Source organism: Meriones unguiculatus, chromosome 10 (assembly GCF_030254825.1).
Source record: "Meriones unguiculatus strain TT.TT164.6M chromosome 10, Bangor_MerUng_6.1, whole genome shotgun sequence".
In the NCBI taxonomy this organism is placed as follows: Eukaryota; Metazoa; Chordata; class Mammalia; order Rodentia; family Muridae; genus Meriones; species Meriones unguiculatus.
Window position 1 is genome coordinate 48,685,627 of NC_083358.1, and position 23,792 is coordinate 48,709,418.

A 23,792-nucleotide genomic window follows, 5' to 3' on the forward strand; every position below is an offset into this window, starting at 1 on the left:
AATCAATAAAAATATTATAGAAAAAAGACGAGTGAATTGAACTCAGAAATGGAGATGACCCCTTCTGTCTGCAGAAGTACACTTCCTAAACAAAGACCTCCATAGCACATTACTGCACACCCAGTGTCCAAAACTAAGACTTCAGGGGACTTTTACCTCTTATCAAGTTTTCCTGAACTAATCAAAGGCTTCCCAGGTAACAAAACTCACAGTTTCTTCCCTTTCTACTTCATTTTCAAGCCTGTTCAAAATAGCATTTATTCACTTCTACTGAAGAAGGGACTAATTTTGTAGCCAAGTATAAGTTTCAGTTTCTTCTATTTTTGTGGCTTGATGAAAAATGATGTTCTTTTGATAGTAACCTCCTTTACTTGTTGGAAATACATTCTTTAGATTATTAACACAAATGACACCATGCTGCACAACAACACAGCAAATGTCTCTAAAGGCAGATCTCTACAGGTTCAACTAAATAAAACGTATTTGTTTAATGGCTGGACAAGCTGTAACAAATGTGTCAACTGCCCTGAGAGTGAGCAGAAGTTTTGCAGAACAATACTTACTGGAAAGTACTATACTTCTGGTCTATAGTAGATGTGGGAATCTGTAACAAAATTAGACATCACCACTCATATCCAGCAGAGTGTGTCTACCTGATCACAGGAGGTTTCAGGACCACCCCCAAGCAAAACCTCTTTTTTATAAGGTCATTTAAGCATTGGGGAGGACAATTTGTCCCATATTCTAGGAATCATATCAAAGGGAGATTTTTATAACAGGGTTAGTATAGGTTTATGCTTATCTTTATCTTCACATATATATTGTGGAGCTATCCTGGATGATGCCAGTGCCTCCACTGGACTTTAAGTTCTGACTCATTTTGACTTGAGCATTTAGACTGATTATCCTGCTGACTTAGGCCGTACTTTACAATTTATCTAACAGATACAGTGTGACAGTTACAATCAACCCTCGTCCAAACTGGTACTAACCACGAGAAAATGCCATTATGTAAGAAGCAGAAAGAAATCTCCAGCTTTGAAGAAACTAGGAAGCAATAAAGTCAAATAAAAATCTTCACATTATATATTAATGAACTTGCAAAATGGGGGTGCCAAAAAATAAGGGTAGTGTCTGGGATATTCCTAAAGGAGCACAGTGCTTGTGGGGTAACTTTTAACCCCTCGAACTCTAAAGCTTCTGGTTGTAATTTACCTGTGACTCAAAGAGACAATAGCCGAAGCATCAAGCCTTGTACCTGGTAAGCTGTATGAAAAGCCAGCCTGGACACAGAGCTGCTTAAGAACACTAACCTGAGGGTAGGCAAAGGCTAAGAAGTCATCATTAATATTCCTATCTTACAAGAAAGCCAAACTATGGCAAATCTTTTTTCAGTTTCTAAATTTCTATTTGTTCTAAAATCAGAGTCAGTATTTAAAGACTAGAGAACACTGGTGGAAACAGGACAAACCTACAGTCCTCAATTGAGTCTTAGGTAACATTCTGAAATCCTGCTTCGTGACGACTCTCCTCCAGGCGTCTAAGAATGTAAAATGGATTCAGAGGAAAGAACAATTCACAACAGTGGGTAGACTTAAACTGTCTTATTTGAAAAAAGAGAAATTGGATCTTATTTAATTAAGGAATAAACTTTATACCAATCCAATCAAAGTTAAGTTTTGTAAGGTTATGAGCTAATAATCTATTGAACAATATTTAATTGTATCAAGACAGTAGATATATGGATACATTATACATTTTTAAAAACCAAATTAGATTCTTTAAATTTTCAGTGGGAAAGAAGATATGAGAGGAAAAGTAACAGAAACAATGATGAAAGAGAACACAACCAACATCCTTGGACAAAAAAAAATGGCTGTGGACTGGTCCCCTCCCCAAGCGTTTACACACCAAACTCCCCACACACAGTGTGCTGGGACAGCAACCGTCCTTACCCAAAGTATCTCAAGGTCGTTTATCGTAAGTGTTTCATCACATAAATAATCCCATACTCAGCTACAACTGGCAGAGACTCAAAATACTAGACTGTTAGTAACAGATTTTCCTTTGTTTGTATTTCAGGATTTGGCACAGAAGGAATTATCTATGCTTCTCAGACCATCTAGCTTTATATCAAAAATTCCATCCCAACACATAAACAGCTGCATGCCACAGATGCCTCCATCCATAAGGGTTAGGGACACTAGCTACAAAAGCTGTGCGTATGCTCATTGGCTGTGTTCTCTTTCATGGCCCTGGCTGTACTACCTCATTAGATAATGAGATGGGCTGCCCTTTCTGTCCGTCACTAGAGCAGCTTGAGACAGCGTTTGCTACCTGGCAGAACTTCCGAAGAAGGATCTTTCTTAGCAGCAGATAAACCCAGGGGTCCAAGATCTGGTTCAGCGAAGCCAGGCGAACTGCAATTAGGAAGGAGTTGCATTCCTTTTCCTTTCCCATCTGTGTCTTGCATTGCTCAAGCGATGTCTGACTGAAGATCATTTTCAACATCATTATCTAAGAAAGAAGCACAAAGAGCTGTTGCAAAGCTTGACAGGGTTACACACATCTCTACAGAGCGGCCAGTGCAGCCTGTGTTCTCATAAGCTCACTGCTGAACTGTTGCTCACACACAGTAACAGGACACTGCTCCGAGCTGAGGCTGCTCTATGGATTTTCCCACATTTTGGGCAATTTGACACGACATAGTTTTGTAAAACACATGGGTTCTCAGTTCTTGGCTTTTGAAATTTAAGAAGCCTGGATATAACACATCTCAAAATCAGCCGCATTCACCAGTAGGCTGGCACCTAACATTCCAGCAATAATGAAGACACATTAAGTATAAATTCCAGTGATTCTAACTGAATCTATCATTTAATAAAAACACATAAGAAAGGGAGAAAATACAACTACATTATTGTGATTCTCATCAGTGTTTTTTTTTGTTTTGTTTTTCCCATATGGGTACCAAGGGGAGTTATATGCATTTGGTAAACTTATAAAATTGGGATTATTAACATTTCCTTTTTACAGTTACAAAAAACATAATTTAATGATGTGAAATGGCTGAGCCAAATTCAAATTTAAGTTCATTAAAACTACAAGCTAATGGGTTGTAGAGACTGCTCAGAGGTTAAGAATGCTGGCTGCTCTTCCAGAAGACTTGGGTCTTCCCATATAGTAATTCACAACCATCTGTAACTCCATTCCAGACAATCTATTGTCCTCTTTTTTGGTGAACACATGTACACTTAGGCAAAACATGTATTAATATAAAGTAGATATAAGAATTTCACATAAAGCATATATAGAAAATTTCATGTTATTTTATTTTTTTAATCTCCTGTTTATGTGTGTGTGGTGGGTGTCTCCATCTATGTATTAGAGCAAACTCTGGATGGTAGGCATTTGGTGCTAACCCCCGACTAATCTAGTCCCAGCATCTAGAATCTATTAAGTAGATAGCACAGAAACATCTGGCAAGCGTTTATATTTGAAGGGCTATATTATATCATACATATACGAATGTATCAGTATGTGGCACACACATATATTTATATTTGAATTAATAGGTATATGTGGGTGAATATTTCTTATTTTCATGTGAAGAAAAATGTAAATGGTTTTTAAGTGTATTAAAAAAATGTTCAAAATCATTAGTCATAAGAAAAACAGCAACAGTGGAGGAAGAAGCACTTCATAGCCACTGTAAATGAGGAGCTGTGATCACCACAAGTGTTTGTGAGCGGCGGGGAGGGAGTGGAGACAAACCCTGGTGCAAGCATTGAGAATGTAATTTGCCTTCATTTCTTCACCCCAGCAATACCAAACACATGTGTCACCGTCCCTGACAGTGAGAGTCAGGAATGACACAGACACCAGTTTATGAACATAAGCAAAGACAGAGGCTGGCTTCACCTCCCTAGACCCATGTGACAACTAGCTAAATCCTCACATGGTGCCTTAGTTAGGGTATCTAATCCTTCAGTAAAACACCATGACCAAAAGCAAGTTGGCTGGGGAGGTTTATTTGGTTTATACTTCCATCTCATAGTCCATCATCGAAGGAAGTCAGGATTAAAATTCAAGCAGGACAGGAAGCTGCAGGCAGGAGCCAACAGTCACACACACATACACACACATTCTTCCCACATCCATCATTAATTAAGAAAATGCCCTATAGGCTTGCTTGCTTACAACCCAATCTTATGGAGGCATTTTCTCAACTGGGGTCTCTTCTCAGATGACTCTAGCCTGTGCCAAGTTGAATAAAATTAACCAGCACACAAGACTAGCACACAGATAGTGACTAGAATTATGGATAAAGTATGTTAAATCAAACATTATTAAGAGTTACTTTAAAACTTTTAAAATATTATTTAATTTTAATTTCTAACAATTTATTCACTTTATATCCTAATTGTAGTGCTCTCCGGTCCCACCCTCTTCCCTCTTTTCTCCCTATCCTCTTCCCCTAGTCCACTGAAAAGGGGTGTCTTCCTTCCTTACTATCTGAGCCCAGCCTATAAAGTTTCATCAGGACTGCCTGGATCCTCTTCCTCTGTGGCCGGGCAAGGCCATCTTGGTGGGGATGAGGGTGGGGGTGATCAAAGAGTGGACAACAGAGTCAATGTCAGAAACAGCCCCTGATCCCCTTACTCAGGAACCCACATGGAAACTGAGCTGCCTATGGGCTACATCTGAGCAGGAGTTCTGGGTCTTCCCTATGCATGGTCCTTGGTTGGTGCATCAAGTGTCTGTAGGTTCCCTTGCACCCAAATTTGTTGGATTTGTTGGTCTCCTTATGGAGCTCCTATCCCTTCTTAGTTCTTCTATCCCTCCCTTCTTCTATAATATTCACTAAGCTCTGCCTGAAGTTTGGCTGTGAGTCTCAGAGAACCCAAGAATCAAAGCACCAAGAAAAAGAAAAAAATAAACTCAACAAAAACATGGACTTTAGTGCTAAACAGAGCTTACAAAAAAGGCTAAGAAATACTCTACATCCTTATCAGACAGGGAAATGCAAATCAAAACTTTGAGAGTTTATCTTACTGTAGTCAGGGTGAATAATATTAATAAAGTAAATGACAACAAAAGTTAGTAAGGGTACCAGAAGAAGAGACCCTCTATCTTTACCATTAGTGGAAATGAAAACTGGTGCAGACACTCCATTGTGCTACGCTGTTAATATATCTGCCTAATGACCCAGCTGTACCTAAAGGACTCAAAGTCCTGTTATGGAGGCACATGCAGATACCTGCTTATCCATGTTCACTGCTGTTCTACTCACAATAGCAAAGAGATGGAAACAGCCTAGATGTCCACCAACTAAGGAACACAGAGTGAAAATTGTGTTAAATATACATGATGGAATTTTGTTTGCCTGTAAAAAGAAATGAATTTATTAAATTTGCAGGTAAGTGGATAGAACTGGAAACTAGAAAAAATTATACCAAGTAAGGGTGTCAGCTTAAAGTCTTTATATTTGTGTGTGTAATATGAGATGCCAGTAAGTGCAGTAATGTAGTAACTAGAAAGAGGCCATAAGGAGACAGGGCAGGAGAACACACGTGATATGAAGGGGGAGAGAAATAATAGGGAGGAAAGGCTTGAGGGAAGGGGGATGGAAAGGCAGTGCACAGGAAAGAGGGATACTCAACTAAGAATGCTTGGGAAAAAGTGTTCTAAAATATATATGCATATAGGAAAGGGTATAACTATTACAATATGTAAGTGTGTATATATATATATATATATATATATATATATATATATATATATATTACATCCCGTACACTAGAGGCAGGGGGATGAAAGAGCCGGGTGCCGGGTGTAGAATACTGTCCTTTGAGTTGTTAGTGGGGAAGGTGACACAGAAGCCTGGCAGACAATGGCCATGGCCCTTGATTACCCAGAAGAGCTTGAGCATAACAGCGTATTGATGAGAATACCACTTCCTTTGGTCACAGCACATTAGGGAAATCAAGCAACAATGTGGCCTCCTTGACACACTGGCTGCAGTCCAGGGATGCCCAAGTCTAACTAACCTACAGAGCTCTGAGACAAAGATCTGTGGCTTTTGAGCTACCAAGTGTCTCATAATTTGTTATAGCAGCCAGTAGAAAATTAATGCCTTCCCCACATTGAGCTCCAATAAATAGTAAGGAGAATGAGGAGTAAAAATGCTGTTCTTGCTCAGGGGTAAAGTGTGTTTACCATCTTCAGTGTCTTAGGAACACTTTCAAGAACTAGAAAGCAGAAGTAAAACATCGCCATCAACTCCTGCCTGAGGGACCTCAGTTTCTAGTTAACAGTAGACATTGCTGAACTTGTGCTATTCAGCCACACATGGGTAGATCTCAGTGTATTTGATTAAAAGCTTTAAAACTTCTCTTTTCAACTCAGTTGTTTTTGTAACGAACACACTAATTAAATCCTTTCTCCCCTTATTTTTAATAGTTGCAAAAGTTCTGCCTACTTCTTGCAGAACAGCCACATGTATTTGGCTACTGACTCTCTTTAAGGAATTGTTTTACATAAAGTCTCTTGAAGCTATATCTTCAGCTTTTGGAAAATGAAATATTGGGTTTTCTTAACTCTTCATGGTCATGAATATTTACAAAGTGACTTACTGAATGATATTTCAGTCATTTTACAAAGTCATTAATTATAAATTAATTTTATGAGACTAATAATTTAAAATTATTTTTATGAGGCTAACAGAGGTTTCATGAACCTTACAGTGGTTAGTGGTTGGCGCTTGTTAATTTCCTATAATTTTCCATTGGCAATTCAGTGATTATAAAATTAGGAATAAGCTCTTTAAGCCATAGCTGACACCCGGGCAGCCATACCAGTGCTTCCCAGAAACCATGGGCTGGGACACACGCAGATAATTGGAGTTGAAGGCAGCACCTACAGTGCTCCATTTCCAACTGATTACAGAGAAGAAAGCAGGGCCTCAGATTGCCATCTCCTTGAGTAAGGACGCAAGTTGGCATCTACCTATGGATTTTCTTATGCTTAAGGAGCTAATCTGTAATGCTGATTTTTGTGTGTGAGTCTGAAAAGCCGTTCAGACTTTAAGAGAAAACCTTGGTCATGGATCTACAACCTCTGGTAGAATTAATTGATGCAGTTCTGCTCTTTGTAGTGGAGAGAAGGAACATATAAAGCATATTCAACTGGCACAGAAGGGGTTTTCTTTTTCTTTTTTAAGGTATACCTTGCATTACTCTTCTTTCTGAGCAGCCACCTACGACATGTGATCTGGTCAGAGAGTAGAGAGGCAGCATTCCAGGTTCCTTGCCTCTCCCCTATCAACTGGAAGGACAAATCTCTGTACCAAAGAGAAGCAGGACCAGAACAGCAGTGCCGACTCTGTTCTGGTTCCCCTGGCCACGGCGTTCTCAGGGGAAAACAAATACTCTTTTACCCCATGGTCCTGCTCTTTTATATATGTAAGCACAAGCCAGCAAGAGTGATTTTCATATTCTGCACTTGGATTTTACTCTGTGGCAGCAAGTTTGGATTTCTCCACTTAGAAAATTTCAGAACTAACCTTGGTTCAGAAGTGCCTCACCTTGAGTTGCCAGCCAATCATACCACTGAGGTTGACAGATGAGTACACCCAGACAAACTAATTTGTGTAGCAGAGATTAAAACTGGCAAGCCTCTCATAGGCGCCACAGTGGGACATTTACACATCCTTGCTTCATTCCTAATGTAATTCTTTAGGATAAATCTCTTCATAAGCCAATTTTTATCTATGGTGTTTTGCTCTGGACTCGGCTGGGCTGCAGCAGGGCAACCTGCTCCACTGGAAATCCCCATCCTTTGAAGAACACATCACACTATAATACTGAAACCAGTTTGGGCTGTTCAAGTATGTAATTGCATGATGCAAAGGACTGCTGGAGGATCAGGAAAGGGAGGCCTCCCTCCAGCAGCTGCTCTATGCTCTAGTTAGCTGTCAGGTTACCTCTGGGTCCCCTGCTGCTGTTTCTGAGGCTTCCCTTGCTTAGCTGTGTAAACACAAGGTGGCACACAGCTCATAAACACTGAAGACAAGGCTGGCGGTGTCCCTTCCTCTCTTGCTGGCTTTGGCACCAGTGGAGGCTTTAGGAACATTCTCTGCTGTCTGGCTTTTGCCAACCACCAGCTGGACCAGAGACCTGTGCTCATCCGTATGTTTGGACTTTTTAAAAAATTAATTATAGAATAAAGCTATTTGAAAAAGAAAATAAACACAAAGGAAGAAACTGTGAAATGGAAGGCAACTTCTCACTAGGGAAACTTCATATTTTCAGGGTAAATGAAGAACAAATACAAAGTTTGGGGACTGAGGTCAAAGATTCATGAAGCTCTGGGAAAGGCAGTCTCAGGAGCAGACATGACGGCTATTGCTGACACGTTACCCAAGAGTTAAAGTCCTTTCATAAATTGGAACGGTTGTGATTGTTGTTGGAGATGGGCACTTAGGTTTAGGTTTCACAATTCTCCCTAACACACTCACACCACCATCCCCTCCACCTGGCAGGAAACTTGCAAAGATGGCTGCAAGGTAAGTGTGATAAGCATTTAGTGTGCACAGGGCATCAGTGCCCAGCTCTGTCCCTCTAGCGCAGTCTTTGGCAAGCAGAACACTTGACATTCTGAGACAGGACAGGGAATATGCAGAAACAAAAGTGTGCTTGTGTCCTAGTTACTCTTCTTTTGGTGTGACAAAATGCTGACCTAAACCAGCTTGAAGAGGAAAAGGTTTATCTGGCTTATAGCACATCCTCAAGGAAAACCAGGGCAGGGGATCCGAGCAGGAATACAGAGTGAGCCAGTAAGCAGTGCTCCCCTGTGGCCACTACATCAGGTCCTGCTTCCAAGTTCCCAGCCCTAGAAAATGGCTGTCACTGAATGCATAATGTATATGCATTCTAACAGTGCCATTTAAAATTATGAAATAACATGAAAAAATGTTCAGGGTGTGGAAACAGAATACATACATGATGCAACTGTAACTAATTAAGAATAAACTTCCATGTATATACACAGAATATTAGTAACAGTTACCAGTGAGCAAGAATAAAGGCAATTTCTGGTATCTTTTCTGTGACTTAGTCTGTTTCCCAAATTCCCCACAACAAACATTATTTTTATATGTATTAGAAGTGTTCAGTTTAGAATATCATTAGATGACTTAGCTCTACCAAAAAATCTAGTAACTTATTAGTAAGATTTTAATGCTTGATCCAGCCTAAAACCACAATGGGATCCTTTTGGTTGGAATTCTATGCAGTCAATGTGTGTATAATTTAACTATTAATAGGAAAACAGTGTGCAGCTCATCAAAAAATTTGGCTTAGCCAACATATTCATTAGGGTTCAATAAAGGCATGGACTTTCTTGTGGTAAATGCTAGCTTCTGTCATAGCCATAGCATGGAAACACATTATTTCCTGTGCTGTAGTCAGTACATGGTATAGATTAATTATCAGATTTCATTTTATTAATTGTTTAGCCAAGGCTGGCTGGGCAGCAATCTCCAGGGATCTTCCTGTCTCTGCCTCCAGCTTTAATGTAAGTGTGTGACAGGCCCATGCTACAGTGTCCAGGTTTTATGTAAGTGTGTGAGATCTGAACTCAGGTCCTCTTGCTTTAACAGGAAGAATTTTACCAACTCTTCTCAGCCCTGGTATTACTTTTTAATTGGCTTTTAAGTTAGAATACAAATTAATAGGTTTCCTTCATTAAGACATTTCCCAGAATTGTTTTTTCTAACCTAATTGGACCACACTGTTATTTAACTTTGTAGTGTGTCAAAATAACAGCTCTGGGTCTACACTCTGAGACACCTTTATCTTGAAGGACAGACAGACATAGTCACCTCCAAGCTCATGGTTCCATCTGTACCTCTCCGTGTCCATTCTCCAGGGCTATTTCACAAGCTGTTTACAACCTCTGTTGGTACAATGTTCTTTTGGAAGTATATACCTTACCTTTGTTCATTCAAATGATGATTTCTCTTCCTTACTCTCTGGTTTCAATCCAGACATTGCATTGTGATACTTATTCTAAGCATCACCTGTCTCAACTTTGTGTAAACATGCCAAAATAAAACAACCAGCCACAATGTTGAACAATGGAGAGGAAGGAGTAGGCAGGAGAGGGGAGGAGCCAGAGGACAGGAAAGAGTGAGAGGCAGAGGAGGAGAGAGAGCAGAGCTGGGAGAGCAGGGGTGGAGAGTGGTCTTGGAACAACGTGGAGAGATGGACTGGACCTAATATGTCACAAAAAGCAAGTATAATGTGAGAAATCTAAATGTTAGGAAACTATGAGGGCTTGGAGGTTTAGGATGGTGTAACTATTGCCCAGCATTGTGTTCTAGGTTAACTAAATAAATCATAGTCTCTGTATAGTGATTTGGTTATACAGCTGTTAACGATTAACCACAGCATTACTAAAAGATATATCAATAGTAAATATTAAATGCCACTTACAACAAACCTCAAACCCGTTCTCAGAAGGCACAGCATCTGTGACCCTGTCTGCCCTCCAGGGCCCGTTTCCTGTCTGTGCCCTGGAACCCCACTTCAACCCATTTTGAAGTCCCTCAGTCACAGACAACTTCATCTAGTTTGGCTTTTCAGCTTCCACTTCGACTTATCTAAATTTCTGCTTTTTCTTGTGCTTGGACCTTTTCAAGCATGGGCCCCTAGTTCTAGGAAGTTCATCTTTCTGCTGGGTAATTAATTCTGCCTCATTTTTATAAAGGTATGAATCAGTCTATATGGGAGGTGAAAAGCCAGCCTCCTGCAGCCCAAGCATAGTCTGGTACAGAGCCCTTGACTCCGTTTTTCTTTCCACTTTGAACATTTTATGATGTTGCTTGTTTTCATTCCCCACATTTGTTTATTCATTTTAAGTTTAAAAGCATTTGTTCATCGACGGTGTTTTCAGATTCCTGGCATGTGACTCTTTGAGATTCAGGAGCAATGATCAGTGTTTCCAAGAGTTCTCAGAGTTCTCCTTACAATCTTCACATTATAATTTGAGAAGCTAAATTCCTCCTTATAGAATGAAACACACTGTTTAGAAGCCTCTTACATGAATCATTGCAGGAACCCACACAACAGTATAATACTCAGTAGGTAATATACACTTACAAATGAGTGATAACCAGGGTCAGTGTGATCACTTCATTTTGATCTAAAGAGCCTGGAGTTTGCAGCTAAGAACTGATCTCATAGTCACCTTTCCTCCTCCCTCCTTCCTCTCTCCCTTTCCTCCTCCTTCCTTTTCCCTTTCTTCCTCCTTCCCTCTCTCTTTTTCTCTCTCCCTCCTTTCTCTCTCCCTTTCTTCCTCCTTCCTTCCCTTTCTTCTTCCTTTCCCCCTCCCTCCTTCCCTCTCTCCCTTTCCTTCTCCCTCCTTCCTTTCTCCCTTTCCTCATCCTTATTTCCCTCTCTCCCTTTTCTCATCCCTCCTCCCCTCTCCCAGGGTTCAGATGGACTACAGGCACCTCTTCTTACTCATAACTTTAAATAGAATTTTCTAGAATTCAAATCATAGCAGCAGTAGTGCCCTGAAGCTGATAAGTTGAGGCTGGAGAATAAGAAAAAGGCATATGATTAAAATAAAACATCTTGAGTCATTAGAAGAATTTCTATCTTCTACTTATTTATTAGCATTTACCCCCCAAAATAGGTCCCACAGAAAAAGCAGAAGACATAATATGTATGATATGAGTTTAGTATGGATACTTGTTGACAAATTTCAGTGCTCCTTGTCAGCACCCTTCCACTGCCAGGAGAGCACTATGCACTAGTCCAGCCAGGAAAGCACAAGAACGCCTCTCTCATAAGCAATATCATATATTTCAGCACACACTGATGCAGGCCATAGCATCTGAGAAGTGACATATCACCTGTGTCTGTTTTCTGCTGTTATAACAGTTTCACAGCTTGGGTCATTGTGGTGTGTTTTGAATGTGAATGAACCCTGTAGGTTCGTATGTTTGAATGTTTGGTTAACAGTTGGTGGAACTGTTTAGGAAGAAATAGGAGCTGTGGCCTTTTTGGAGGAAGTGAGCTTTGAGGCTTCAAAACGTCATATCAGAAGGCCCAGCCTCTCTCTCTGCCTCCTGCTCTTGGGTCAGGTGTGAACTCTCAGCTACTGCTCTAGCACCATGCCTGCTTGCCTGCTGCCATGCTCCTCACCACGACGGCCATGGACTAACACTCTAATAATGTAAGATAGTCCCCAATTAAATGCTACCTTTTATAACTTGCTTTGATCATGGTGTTTCACCACAGCAATAGAAAAGTAATGGAGACAGCCACTCAGAAGCACTAGCCTACTGGCCTGTGGTTTGTGGCTAGGAAGTTCAAGCACATTGCACCAAAACCTAAGGAAGATGGCAGAGAGGAAAATGAAGTCACTCCTCAGAGAGGAAACCAGTTGCCCTGGTCCTTCTCACCAGGAACCTACCAGTGCCCTGATACAGCTTTGATCCCCACGAGGGTGGTCCCTGAGACCTTACCTCTTCTAATCCCTCCTGAATGTTGTTACAGTGGCAACAGGATCTCCCTTCCCCCTCCCCATTCAACTGGCTTGCAAATCTTCCTGCACATTTAGGCTTATATTCACCAAAGACATCAGAACTTCTAGATGGCATGTAAATTCATTCTTTTCCCCAACACCAAGCATACTCTCATGGAATTCACCAGCTTTGCTGATTAACTCCAGTCCTGTTGACTGTAAGCAGGAGCTGAGTTACCCTTCAAGGTCAGATCCACAGCTTAAGGAACTGGAAGTGTCTCAGGGGCTGGGGTGTCTTTGATGCTAAAAGGCTTTGTGACCTTCTGACATGGGGGACACTCAATTTTTAGTGCTTCCCTCACTCTGTTAACTAAATTGAACTTTCACCCACATCATGGCTGCTGGGGAACATTGTTAGTGCTTATTCCCTTTGGGGACATTAGGAATGAAGACAGTCCTTTAGGAATACCAGCCTCAGAAATGCCAACTCTCAACCTGCTTCACTCACAGGTTGGAAGTATTTGGTAAACTGAGTCTCAGTCATGGGGTTTGGGTAAGTTCCATGTGCTGGTTGTTGTTTTACTATGTTAATTGTTTGTATACTATGAGAAAATCCACAAGCAACTTTTCATTTTCATCACTTGGGTATGTGAACTAAAGTAAGGAGGAAAGTTGCTGTGACACACAATAGATAAACACACTGTGCTGTGTCCCTTTCTAGTCATCATCCTCTGAGCCGCCGTGTCCTTTCTGTCACTCTTTCCTTCTGGTCACTACATGGGTGGCATCTGGAAGCCAACTGTCCTTTGGTATTTCCATAACAAATAGTAAACTTTAGGTACTCATGGAAAATTTTGTTTTTCACTAAATCTGACTTTAATACACCACTTAAATTATGGTCAGCATTTAATAATTTTATACTCAGTTAGAGAAACTTGAGAAAGATTTAAATAAGCATTTCATAGAAGATGAACATTCTTAATGATTCTTCATTTATGTTTGCTGTCTTGGTGAGTTTCTCTCTGTCTGTTAGTTTACTGGAATGAATACCATTTGGTTCAGCAGCAGCACAGCCACAGAAGGAAGCACATAGGAAGAAACTTATCCCGCCAAACACTGAGATCCCTGACGATCTCAGGATCCCATGAAAGCAAGGATACTTCATCACTGGAGTCCATTATCTCTGTCACTCCTTGAAGTGTGAACTCTAAAATCAGTACAGAGCAAAGCATAAGCAGGCAATAACAAAACTATCCATACTATTATCTCAAGGAAAACATTCCTGGTGAATTCATTATAAGTTGTAATGTTGATATTTTCAGGAATGCGTTTGCAGGACTGTGGAACAGAGGACTTGGATATACCTGAGCCCATTCACGTAGAATTTTATGCTTCTGTAAAGAGATTTATTGAAGGAGTTTCTCAATTAAAGTAAAGGAAGCAAGGGAGGAGCAGCTCTGCTAGGCCACAGAGGAGGATTTCACAGCCAGCCCTGAAGAGACCTGATAAAACAGGGCCAGACGAAAGGGGAGGAGGTCCTCCCCATTCCGTGGACTTGGAAAGGGGAAGCGAGAAGCTGAGGGAGGGAGGGTGGAATTGGGAGGGAATAAGGGAGCAGGATACAGCTGGGATACAAAGTTAATAAAATGTAACTAATAATAACAAACAATAAAAAAAGAAGAGACGAGGGATATAAGGTGAGTTAAATATATATAAAAAACAAACTTACATTAAAAATTATTTAGTGCATCTGGCCTATAAAACGTCATAGCATTTTTCGTCAATTACACTTTATTCATTCTGCATCCCCCTATAAGCCCCTCCCTCCTCCCCTCCCAATCCCACCCTCCCTCCTCCCTCTGCATGCATGCCACTCCCCAAGTCCACTGATAGGGGAGGTTCTCCTCTCCTTTCTGATCTTAGTCCATCAGTTCACATCAAAAGTGGCTGCATTGTCCTCTACTATGGCCTGGTAAGGCTGCTCCCTCCCAGGGGGAGGTGATCAAAGAGCAGGCCAATCAGATTATGTCAGAGGCAGTCCCTCTTCACATTACTATGTAACCCAATTGGACTCTGAACTGCCCTGGGCTACATCTGTGCAGGGGTTCTGGGTTATCTCCAAGAATAGACCTTGGTTGGAGTATGAGTCTCTGGGAGGTTCCCTGTGTTCAAATTTTCTTGTTCTGTTGCTCTCCTTGTGGAGACCCTGTCCTCTCCAGCTCTTACTATTTCCCAGTTCTTACATAAAATTCCATTCACTCTGCCCAACAGTTGCCCATCAGGCTCAGCATCTGCTTTTTTTAAGAACCTTAAATGACTTTCAAAAGTGGAGGAAAACATGGAGTTAGTCAATTTACATGGAGCACGTCTCGCCCCTGGGGGCAATGGTCTCCTGAACCTACTCAGACCTCGGACAACATCACTGCTAGTTCTAGAACTGATGCAAGATGTTCTAAGGAGGGGGTTAGAGGCTTCTCATAATATTTCCTATAAGCCCACACCTGTTTGTTTATATCCCCCATTTTTATTCATTATTAGCCAGATAGAGCCAAGTAATTATGGTGATGATACTTGCTTTTTTGCCCAATGCTGGAATGCTAGTGAATTTAGGTATGCCCTGGTTACTCGCATGCCTCGCTGGGTGCCTGTACCCGTTGATGCCCCTCACGCTATGACTCTCTTCAGACAGAAAAGGGATCTTGGAACTACAGCCGCCACTGTTAGTGCCATCTCATTGGCGGCTGCTGGAGCTACCACCATGGCATTAGCCATGAGTCATACTGTGCAGACTGCTCAGACCCTGAATAATCTTTTAGCCAATGTAGCTCATGCCTTAGATGTACAAAAATTAATGCTCAACTAAAAGGAGGCTTGATGGTGTTCAATCAGAGGATTGACCTCATGCAGGAGCAAATTGATACCCTATGGCAAATCGCTCAACCTGGCTGTCAATGAAAGTATGCTGGACTTTGTGTCACTAGCATACAACATGAGAATTTTTCCTGTGCTGCAAATCTGTCTAAACAATTGTCTAGCTATATTTTAGGTAATTGGACTGGAGAATTCGATACTACGATGGAGCAGCTGAGAGTGGCCATTATCACAGTAAATTCTACCAGAGTGGACGCAGGACTAGCCACAGGATTATCACCATGGATTGCTGCAGCCATGAATCATCTGAAGGAATGGGCGGGCATGGGAGCATTAGCAGGCCTTCTGGTGTTGGTCTCCTTGGTTTGCCTGTGGTGTATATGCAAGATTAGAGTCTCACAACAGCGTAATGCAGCCATGATCATTCAGGCCTTTACAGCCATTGAAGCAGGACAGTCTCCCCAAGCATGGTTGGCTACCATAAAAAGCTAAAATGTTATGCTCAGGATGCGAGGCTAAGCACTGCACTCAGGGTCAGCCGCTTTGGACCCAGAGAAGAGCAAGTCTGATTGCATGCGGGTTGATGCCCCAGCTCCCACTTCTGAGAAAAAGGTATTGGACGGGTCTGATGCTCTTTGGGTGGATGACACCTAAATGAACATCGGTACAAAGTCCCAATTTATTTCTAATATCAGAGATCAGACCTCAACTCTTGCCTGATGCATCTAAAACAAAAAGGGGGAACTGTAGAGAGCTGCGTAATGCCGTGCCGTAAAGATGAAGCTGGTTTCTGCCTTCCACCTTCCCGATGGTGAGTGCTCTCTGTCACAAACAACTCCACATTTGGCTAAGGCTGAGGATCTGGCTTGCTTCCATGTATGTGGACCTATCTGCATCGCCCACGTGGCACACCTGGGTTGGCTACCCAGAGGCTATATAAGCTGTGGGCTGGCTTTCCCCAGGGTCCGATGATTGATCAAGGTTCCTGAATAAACTGCATTGAAAAAAAAAAAACACGTCATAGCATAACAACATAACAAATTGAAGAATAGGGATTTTTTTTCCCCTTCCTTATCACATGGCTGACTGGGAGCTTTAGCTCCCTATCACTGCCAAGCATGTATCTAAATATCTCTATTTCTATCTATCTCTTTCTCTATCTCTTTTTCTATCTCTCTATCTCTCTCTATTTATTGTTTTCATTCTGTCATAGAGTCAAAAATTATAAAGTCAAGCATCATAAGTAAGGGACTATCTATAAATAGGATGTCAACTATGGAAGACAGAATAGATAGCTTCCAGCTTGGTGGTGGCTGCACTCCATGACAGACTGTTTGGTATCAGTGAATAAATGGAAAATTGAACCATCAAAAAATAAATAAATAAATAAAGTAAAGGAAGTACAGAACCATCTGCCTAATGCAGTACTGTGGGGTAGGAATAGAATTCAAGCAACAAGTATGATCCGTAGTATACATTTCAACATTCTAGTAGACTCATTTTCAAATGATAAAAAAACCCATAAATTTGATCAAAAATTTTTTATTTCATTTTATTCAATGTACCTGGATGCTAATTTTAGCTTGTAACTGGTTTCAAAATGTATTGAGATGTTTTACATCCTGCTTTTTGATATACTGGCCATAGAAATATGGTGGGCTGTGATGGTTCATGTCTTGAATTCCAGCACTCAAGAGGCAGAGGCAGGCAGGTCTCTGTGAGTTAGAGGCCATTCTGGTATATCTATGTATCAAGTTCTAGGATAGTCAGGGCTAGAGAATGAGACCCTGTCTAAAAAAAAAAAAAAAAAAAAAAAAAAAGAAGAGGAAAGGCGAAAAAACAAACAAACAAAACACTGCTATCTATAAACTTAAAAATTTAATTTATTCTTTGGCAGTTCATGTTTGTACGTCATGCATTTTTATTGTCTTCACCTCTGTTGCCCTCTCGAGCCATCCTCCCTCCACCTACTCTGAACCCTTCTTCCTACCAACAAGTCTCCATCCTAATTTTCCTGTCATCTCTTAAAGTGACACACGGAGTTTAGTTAGGGTTGGTTGCACAAGTGTGGGTGTGTCTCTCTACTTTATATACTGAGGCAATGCCTTCACTGAACCTGAAGCTTTCCCAGTTTCAGCTGTCCATCAAGCTCCATCCATCTTCATGTCTCCAACCCCACCCCTAGCACTAGGGGCACAGTCACACAGTCACACCAGGCCTTGAGATGCTGACACAGATCCCAAAGCTTTCATGGCAATGTTCTTGTTCCATGAACCATCTTTCCAGCACAGATTTCTCGGTTCGGTGAGGTTAACTGAGAAGCCTGTGTTAGCTACCATCTGCCCATAAGAAGGTCACAGATTAAGCAGACACTGAGCTGCAAAGCAGACAGGCCAGCCTGGGTCCCTAATGTGCTTTAATGATGCTCAGAGCACCAGACAGTGAATCTCCTCAGGGTCCTCCCAGGGCCATTCTCCATTTGTATCTTCATTGTTTCTTTCTTGTAACTGAATCCCCCATCGTTTTGTTACCCCCAGAGTACCTTTTCAGACGTCCTTTTCATTTTTCATTTTGTGGATTCCAGACCTCCGAACAGCTGTTTTCTATTGTTCCCACTGCTGCTTCTAATTAAGTCCTATTCTGAAAGCAACATTGTTTCTCCTCCTCTTATCTACTCTAAAGGTGTTTTTTTGTTTGTTTGTTTGTTTTTTGTTGTTTTTTTTTTTTTGTCTTCCCAAGAGTTTTTATTACGTGTAACAAAATTAGAACAATATTAACCACTGCAGAAAAACTGTGTAACATTGTTAAAGTTATCATGAATCCTGCTGTGGCAACTGGAAAGTCATTTATTACATACAAGCTGATTTATTGCTTTGGAATAAAAGCTGTCATTTAGTTCTCTAAATACCATTCACTGAGTGTAGGTCTTAAATCATGTTGTTTAGTCAGAAAAAAAAAAAACTGATAAAAGCATTGTGCCAACCATGTTTCAGGATTGATACCAATATTAAAAACCACCTAGTACATGTAAAACTTTGAGTGGGGATTTACTGATAATCTTTGATTCTAAACTCTGCTTTCTTTCAGTACAACATTTCTTCATTTATGGATTGGCTGGTATGGACACACATCATCAATTATACATGATCCTTACTCTTAAGCAATTTCTACTTTACAGTGAGCCAGATAAACTCAAGGATATGGACAAGATGGAGTTTGCTTGTCAATTGCAGAGGCAATAAAACCAGACATTTTGATCTGAAGGCTGGCTTTGCCTTTTCTTAGCTTTGTGACATGGAAAAGTGAGTTGATATCTCAAAAGCTGTTTCTTTATCTGTATATGGTATGGTTGCCAGGACAAAGTGAGACTGAGCACAACATGCACAGTTCTGGCCCTCAAAAGCAAGCACTGGCCAGCAGAGGTTTCCCTCTACACGGTCTAAGTAAGCACACGTGCATATAAGGGGTAGAGAAAGGGCCTACCGATCTTTCCAGGTTTAGGGAAGCACCATGCCCACTGATGGGAAAAGAGCTGGTAGTTTGGAGAAATTTTGGAAGAGGAAGAGTTCATATATCTGTGTGTGAAGTTGTGTGAGTTATTTTTGGAGCTCCAAATTTTTTTTATGAATGAGGGAAATGAGTGTGCAAGAGAGGCATGGAACATGGTGCTAGGCTATGAATGTGGCCAAAGCTAAGGCTCTGGGAACAAGAATCCAGAAGCGTCTTACTGCGGCTAAGAGGGTTGGAGAAACTCCATGCCCAGATCCCAGGCTGCAGTCACAAAGATCACACTGGGGTCCCTGAAAACAGTGCAGTGCAGCTGTGCTGCATCATGCTGCAAGATTAGAGGTGTCAGACAGCCTTTCTAATTTTGACTAACACCTTTCACTAGCCAAAGGGTCCCCAGTAACCAGCTTTATAAGCACTTCAGTGAGAAGAAGCATTTGTGAGACTAGCAGCTGAAAAGTACTGGCTTCATCAGACTTGTCACTGTGTGACCATCCGCATTTGTGCCACATCCATTACAATTTTCCTCTTGTAATTTTTTTAAGTTTATAGATAGCGGTGTTTTGGGTGTTTTGTTTGTTTGTTTGTTTGCCTTTTCTCTTCTTCTTCTTTTTTTTTTTTTTGACAGGGTCTCATTTTCTAGCCCTGACTATCCTGGAACTTGATACATAGATATACCAGAAGTCTCTCTGCTTTTTGAGGTATCATAGGACATGGAAACTTTTAACAGACAGATAAAACTTCCACCACCCTCTACAGAGATTTTCCAAATATGTTCTCGAGAAACCTGCGTTCCAAGGAACACTGATCAATTAACAAATTTCTGGATATCCCAGGAGGTCTTTAATCATGATGGTTTGCTGGCATGCACAGGTCTTGTAAATTATTTTACTTTACTATTCTTGACAACATGATTTGAAAGTGTTTAAGCAAGCTAATATAAAGGAGAGTGATAAGACAGTGTGTATAACAATGTCTCATCTACCAATTACTAGGATTTTGATCCAGAAAGTTCTGTAACCTGAAACTGCATTAATGCAGCTGAAAAGCATGAGAACAGAAACTCAAGACTCTGTGAGGATTAAATCAGATACCATGAATAGTGATTCCCTCAAGACTGACAGGGAGGCACCCCTCACTCAGGGCTCCTTTTTCCTGCCTGCCTCCCTCTCTTCTCTTTTCTCTGCTACTTCATTTCCCCAGCACACACACAGCCTGAAGACAGCCATGTTAATGGCTGTATGCTAATGTTTCTGAGCATGGATTCAATGATAGAAATGAACTCTTTTGTTTCAATAAACAGTCTCTAGGCAATGTTTCCCTCTCCACCATTCCAAACAGAGGTGGGGTGCCTGGTGCTTCTGCTGACGTCAGAACACAGAGGACACAGCCATGTCTGCCCCAAATCTTCAGGAACACTTGCTCATCAGCAGTGTGCGGAAGACGTTTTCTGTTGAGAGAACCCACATGGCCAACGCATGTGGCCAAGCCTACAGTTTCTCACTGAGTCCTGATCCACATCCACCCAAGATTCTGCTGTTTGTTAACTAGAGCCAAATCTAGGGTGCAGACTGGGCTCTGAAGTCACAAGATGTTTCTGTTTCCTGACAGTGATCAATAGCATAATTTAATTAGAAGTGGATGCCAGAGGAAAGGGCTTCAGAATTTTCCTCTTGTCTTTTGTAGAACGAAAGTAATGTTAAAAAATGTACTTTTGGATCCAAGCTAATGTTGGAGGAGGCCACTATTAGTATACATACATACATACATATTTAAGTCTGCCATCCAGCATGTTGGCCTCAGGACAGTCACCAGCTTGTCAAGAGGATACAGACCACAGGTTTCCCTTTGTGGAAAAGTCAAGAACTTCTCTCCATTAGATACCTCCTCCCTATGACATTTAAGGATCAGTTCTGAGCATTTAAAGCCTCACTGCTGACCTCTCAATATCCTCTCCACTCATTTCTGGGAGATTCTCAAACTCCTTCGTCATAGCTTTGCAAAACTCACACAGTGTAAGAGCAAGACAGAAGAGAAAGAGAGAGATGCTTCAAGATGACTTAGCCACTGAAATATTGTATTGCTGTGAAAAAAAAATTAAAGCCCTCCTTGCAGACTGTAAACATAAACCTAGCAGCTTGAAACTGTAAGCAAAGCTGAGAAGCGATGTCTGAGGCTGGCTTCTAAGAAGCAGGGCCTGAACCGGGGATTTGGACACTTGGCAAGACACCAGTCAGAGAATCACAGAGAAGGCTGTCTCCAGCCACTTCAGCTACTCACAGCCCTGCCATCACTGGAGCCAAGCACCTGCCCTGGCTGCCCTCTATTTGTCACTTTGCCTAAAGTGGTTTTCAATACTCTTGTGTTGTTTGCAGTCAGACAGCCCTGATTGTGAAATGTATGGAGTATGAGCTTGTGAGTCACTCCCCTTTGGAAGAACATGGATGGTCCCGAAATCTAGTTTAGTCACAAATGCAATAAACAGCTTCTGCTGAGGCCTAACTTACAGATGAACTCAGCCTGGATCTTATGTGGAGGAACAAGTGCCTTGCACAGGGCAGTGTTTTGTAAGTAAACTTTGCTAGCCTGTGTGTCTCTGAGGGACAGTTCTGAGTCAGGTCTCAGAAGGGGAGTTACCCAACCACCAAAGAAAACAAAGACTTAGCACCCATGAGCTAGAACTGAGAGCAGCCACCTCCTCTCCCGCAGCCGTAGCCGGGAAAGCCATTGGTGGATAGCTCTGGTCAGTCAGCTTTCTGGGACAGAGTAGCTGAGTGTGTGGTAACTAACTGCTCATAGCACTTGCATGTGAACTCACTGAGAAAGAGTGTTTTGCCTCAGCGCAGAGTTTAAGGATCAGTTCATCACAGCAGAGAAACCATGATGTAAGGAGCACACTTGGCATCAGGAAGTGAGCAAATTACTTCCCCCTTTTCTCCTTTTTATTCAGTTCAGGACTGCAGTCCATGTGATAGAGCCTCCAACCTGAGGTAAAGCTCTGGGAATAGCCTCACAGACACACTCAGAACATTCCACATCCAGTCAAGCTGATCATAGAGACAAATCATCACAATTTGGGTGTTCTGGTCTCAGCTTAGATATGACTTTCAGAGCCATCCCTGAAGGCACAGGGAGCCCCTCCTCTTCTGTTCCACATTGCTAGGCTTGGTTCACATTATCTATTATGATAAGTAAGTTCTAAGCAGTTCTAAGCTTCCTTTCATGAAAAGTGACCAAGGAGAATAATAACAGTTTTGTTACATCTTATATATCTAGAGAGTTACTGTGCAGGCCACAATTGTACAAACACAAGGTCCATGGGATTATTCTACCAGTGTCTCACATGCAATCAGTGTGAATGTCTGTAAACTGGAAACTTCAGGATTCCTCTAGCCATGGGCTCAGAAAGGTCCATAGAAGCTGGCTGGGGGAGAGGCGAGCCCCACAGTGACTGTCAGGTGCTGAAGCTTTGTTTCCGCCAGCTGTGTGAGGGAAATAAAGTCATGTAATTTGAAAATGAAGACAGTGTGCACTCCTGAAGTCTCATCTACAGTGTTTGGAGGGGACAGAAAATGAGAAGGCATGGCTTTGTCTGGGTCACCTTTCTATCGCAAAGGGCTCTTAAATTTTTCCTGTTAGAACCAGTTGCATCATTGTCTTCCCAGCAGGAGTTTGGGGAAGTGATCAAGAGGTGTGCATTAAAGGTGGCTGGAACATCCATTCCCTTGTTTCTCAGATACACAGCTCTTCATGTCCGGTTGCTGGAGGTGCCGACCTTTCCACCCTATGTTGTCAGGTTCTTTCACCTGACTGTCAAACGCCCCTATTGCTCAACCTACAGCGGACAGCACAGCCATGACCTGAAACCAGGCTCAGCTCTCCTTGAATGATATGCGGGAAACCCTTCACCCAGCTGTTTTGAACCCACTTCTTTAACCACCTTCAGTGTCTTCTTCAACGTGGCATAGTGGCTGACTTGGATCTTTTTAGTGGAAATATACCTACCCCCACTCAGCCCACCCTGTCATCTTTCCACCCCAGGGGGCCTGAGGACTTTTGTCTAGGGTCACATTGCAATGGGGAGCAGCATGAACTCTCCCAGCCTCCATTGCCTGGAAAGTTATGTGAGTACTCTGCCCTGGGCCACCAGTGAGGCCCATTATTGCTTCTGCTTTCTTTGCTCTGTCAACATTTGATAGGATCCTGTGATTTGACGGCAGCCAAATTGTTGTTAGCTTACTCAGAAGAAGCTTACTTTAAACTCTAGCTGTGCACATTACTGTCTTCTGTGTTTGAGCCTGAAACACTGGCCTATCCTAGCAGCGAAGAGCTGTGGCAAGCCAGGGTCATTTGCTGGCACACTCGGGATGCTTTCTAAAACTTCTCAGAATGTGTGAGAAGTTTCTTGGTTCTTAAATCCAATTGCTACAAAAATTCACACCTAATATATATTTTTTAAATCATCAACTTGTTTGATGTTGATTTTCCTGGGTTTTGTATATTGAGAATTCTAAGACTTTTTTTTCTCTCTCTCTCTTCTTGTTCTTCCCCTTCCTCTATTTTTTTTCTCTTTCTTTGGAAAGTTGGTTTTTCTGAATTAAAGTATCCAACTTCCTCTGTGTTTGTCCTATGTGTTGGAACATCTGGTAGGGACACACTAACCCTGCAGCAGCAATTTCATGCTGATTGGTTGACAACTTGCCCAAATGTTGCAGAGACTGAGCTGTTAATTTTTAAAAGGAGGGCTCTTAAAAGAAAAAGTTAGCTTTGTTCTATAAAACCAAGGAATAGTATTCAAATTCAAGGGCAAACTCAGATTCTGACTCAACTGGTTTAGGTCAAAGCAGATTTTTCTAGCAGAAAGAACAACCCAGGATGAC

General features: G+C 41.6%; 1 protein-coding gene across 1 annotated transcript in view; it reads right to left on the reverse strand.

The window, feature by feature from the left end:
* Window positions 1-23,792, reverse strand: part of Ptger3 (prostaglandin E receptor 3) — a 63,874-nt gene that overhangs the window by 30,788 nt on the left and 9,294 nt on the right. Inside the window, exon 2 of the mRNA XM_021660602.2 lies at window positions 2,338-2,517. Coding sequence (XP_021516277.2) covers window positions 2,338-2,517 — 180 coding nt within the window. The remainder of the gene's footprint in view (window positions 1-2,337; window positions 2,518-23,792) is intronic.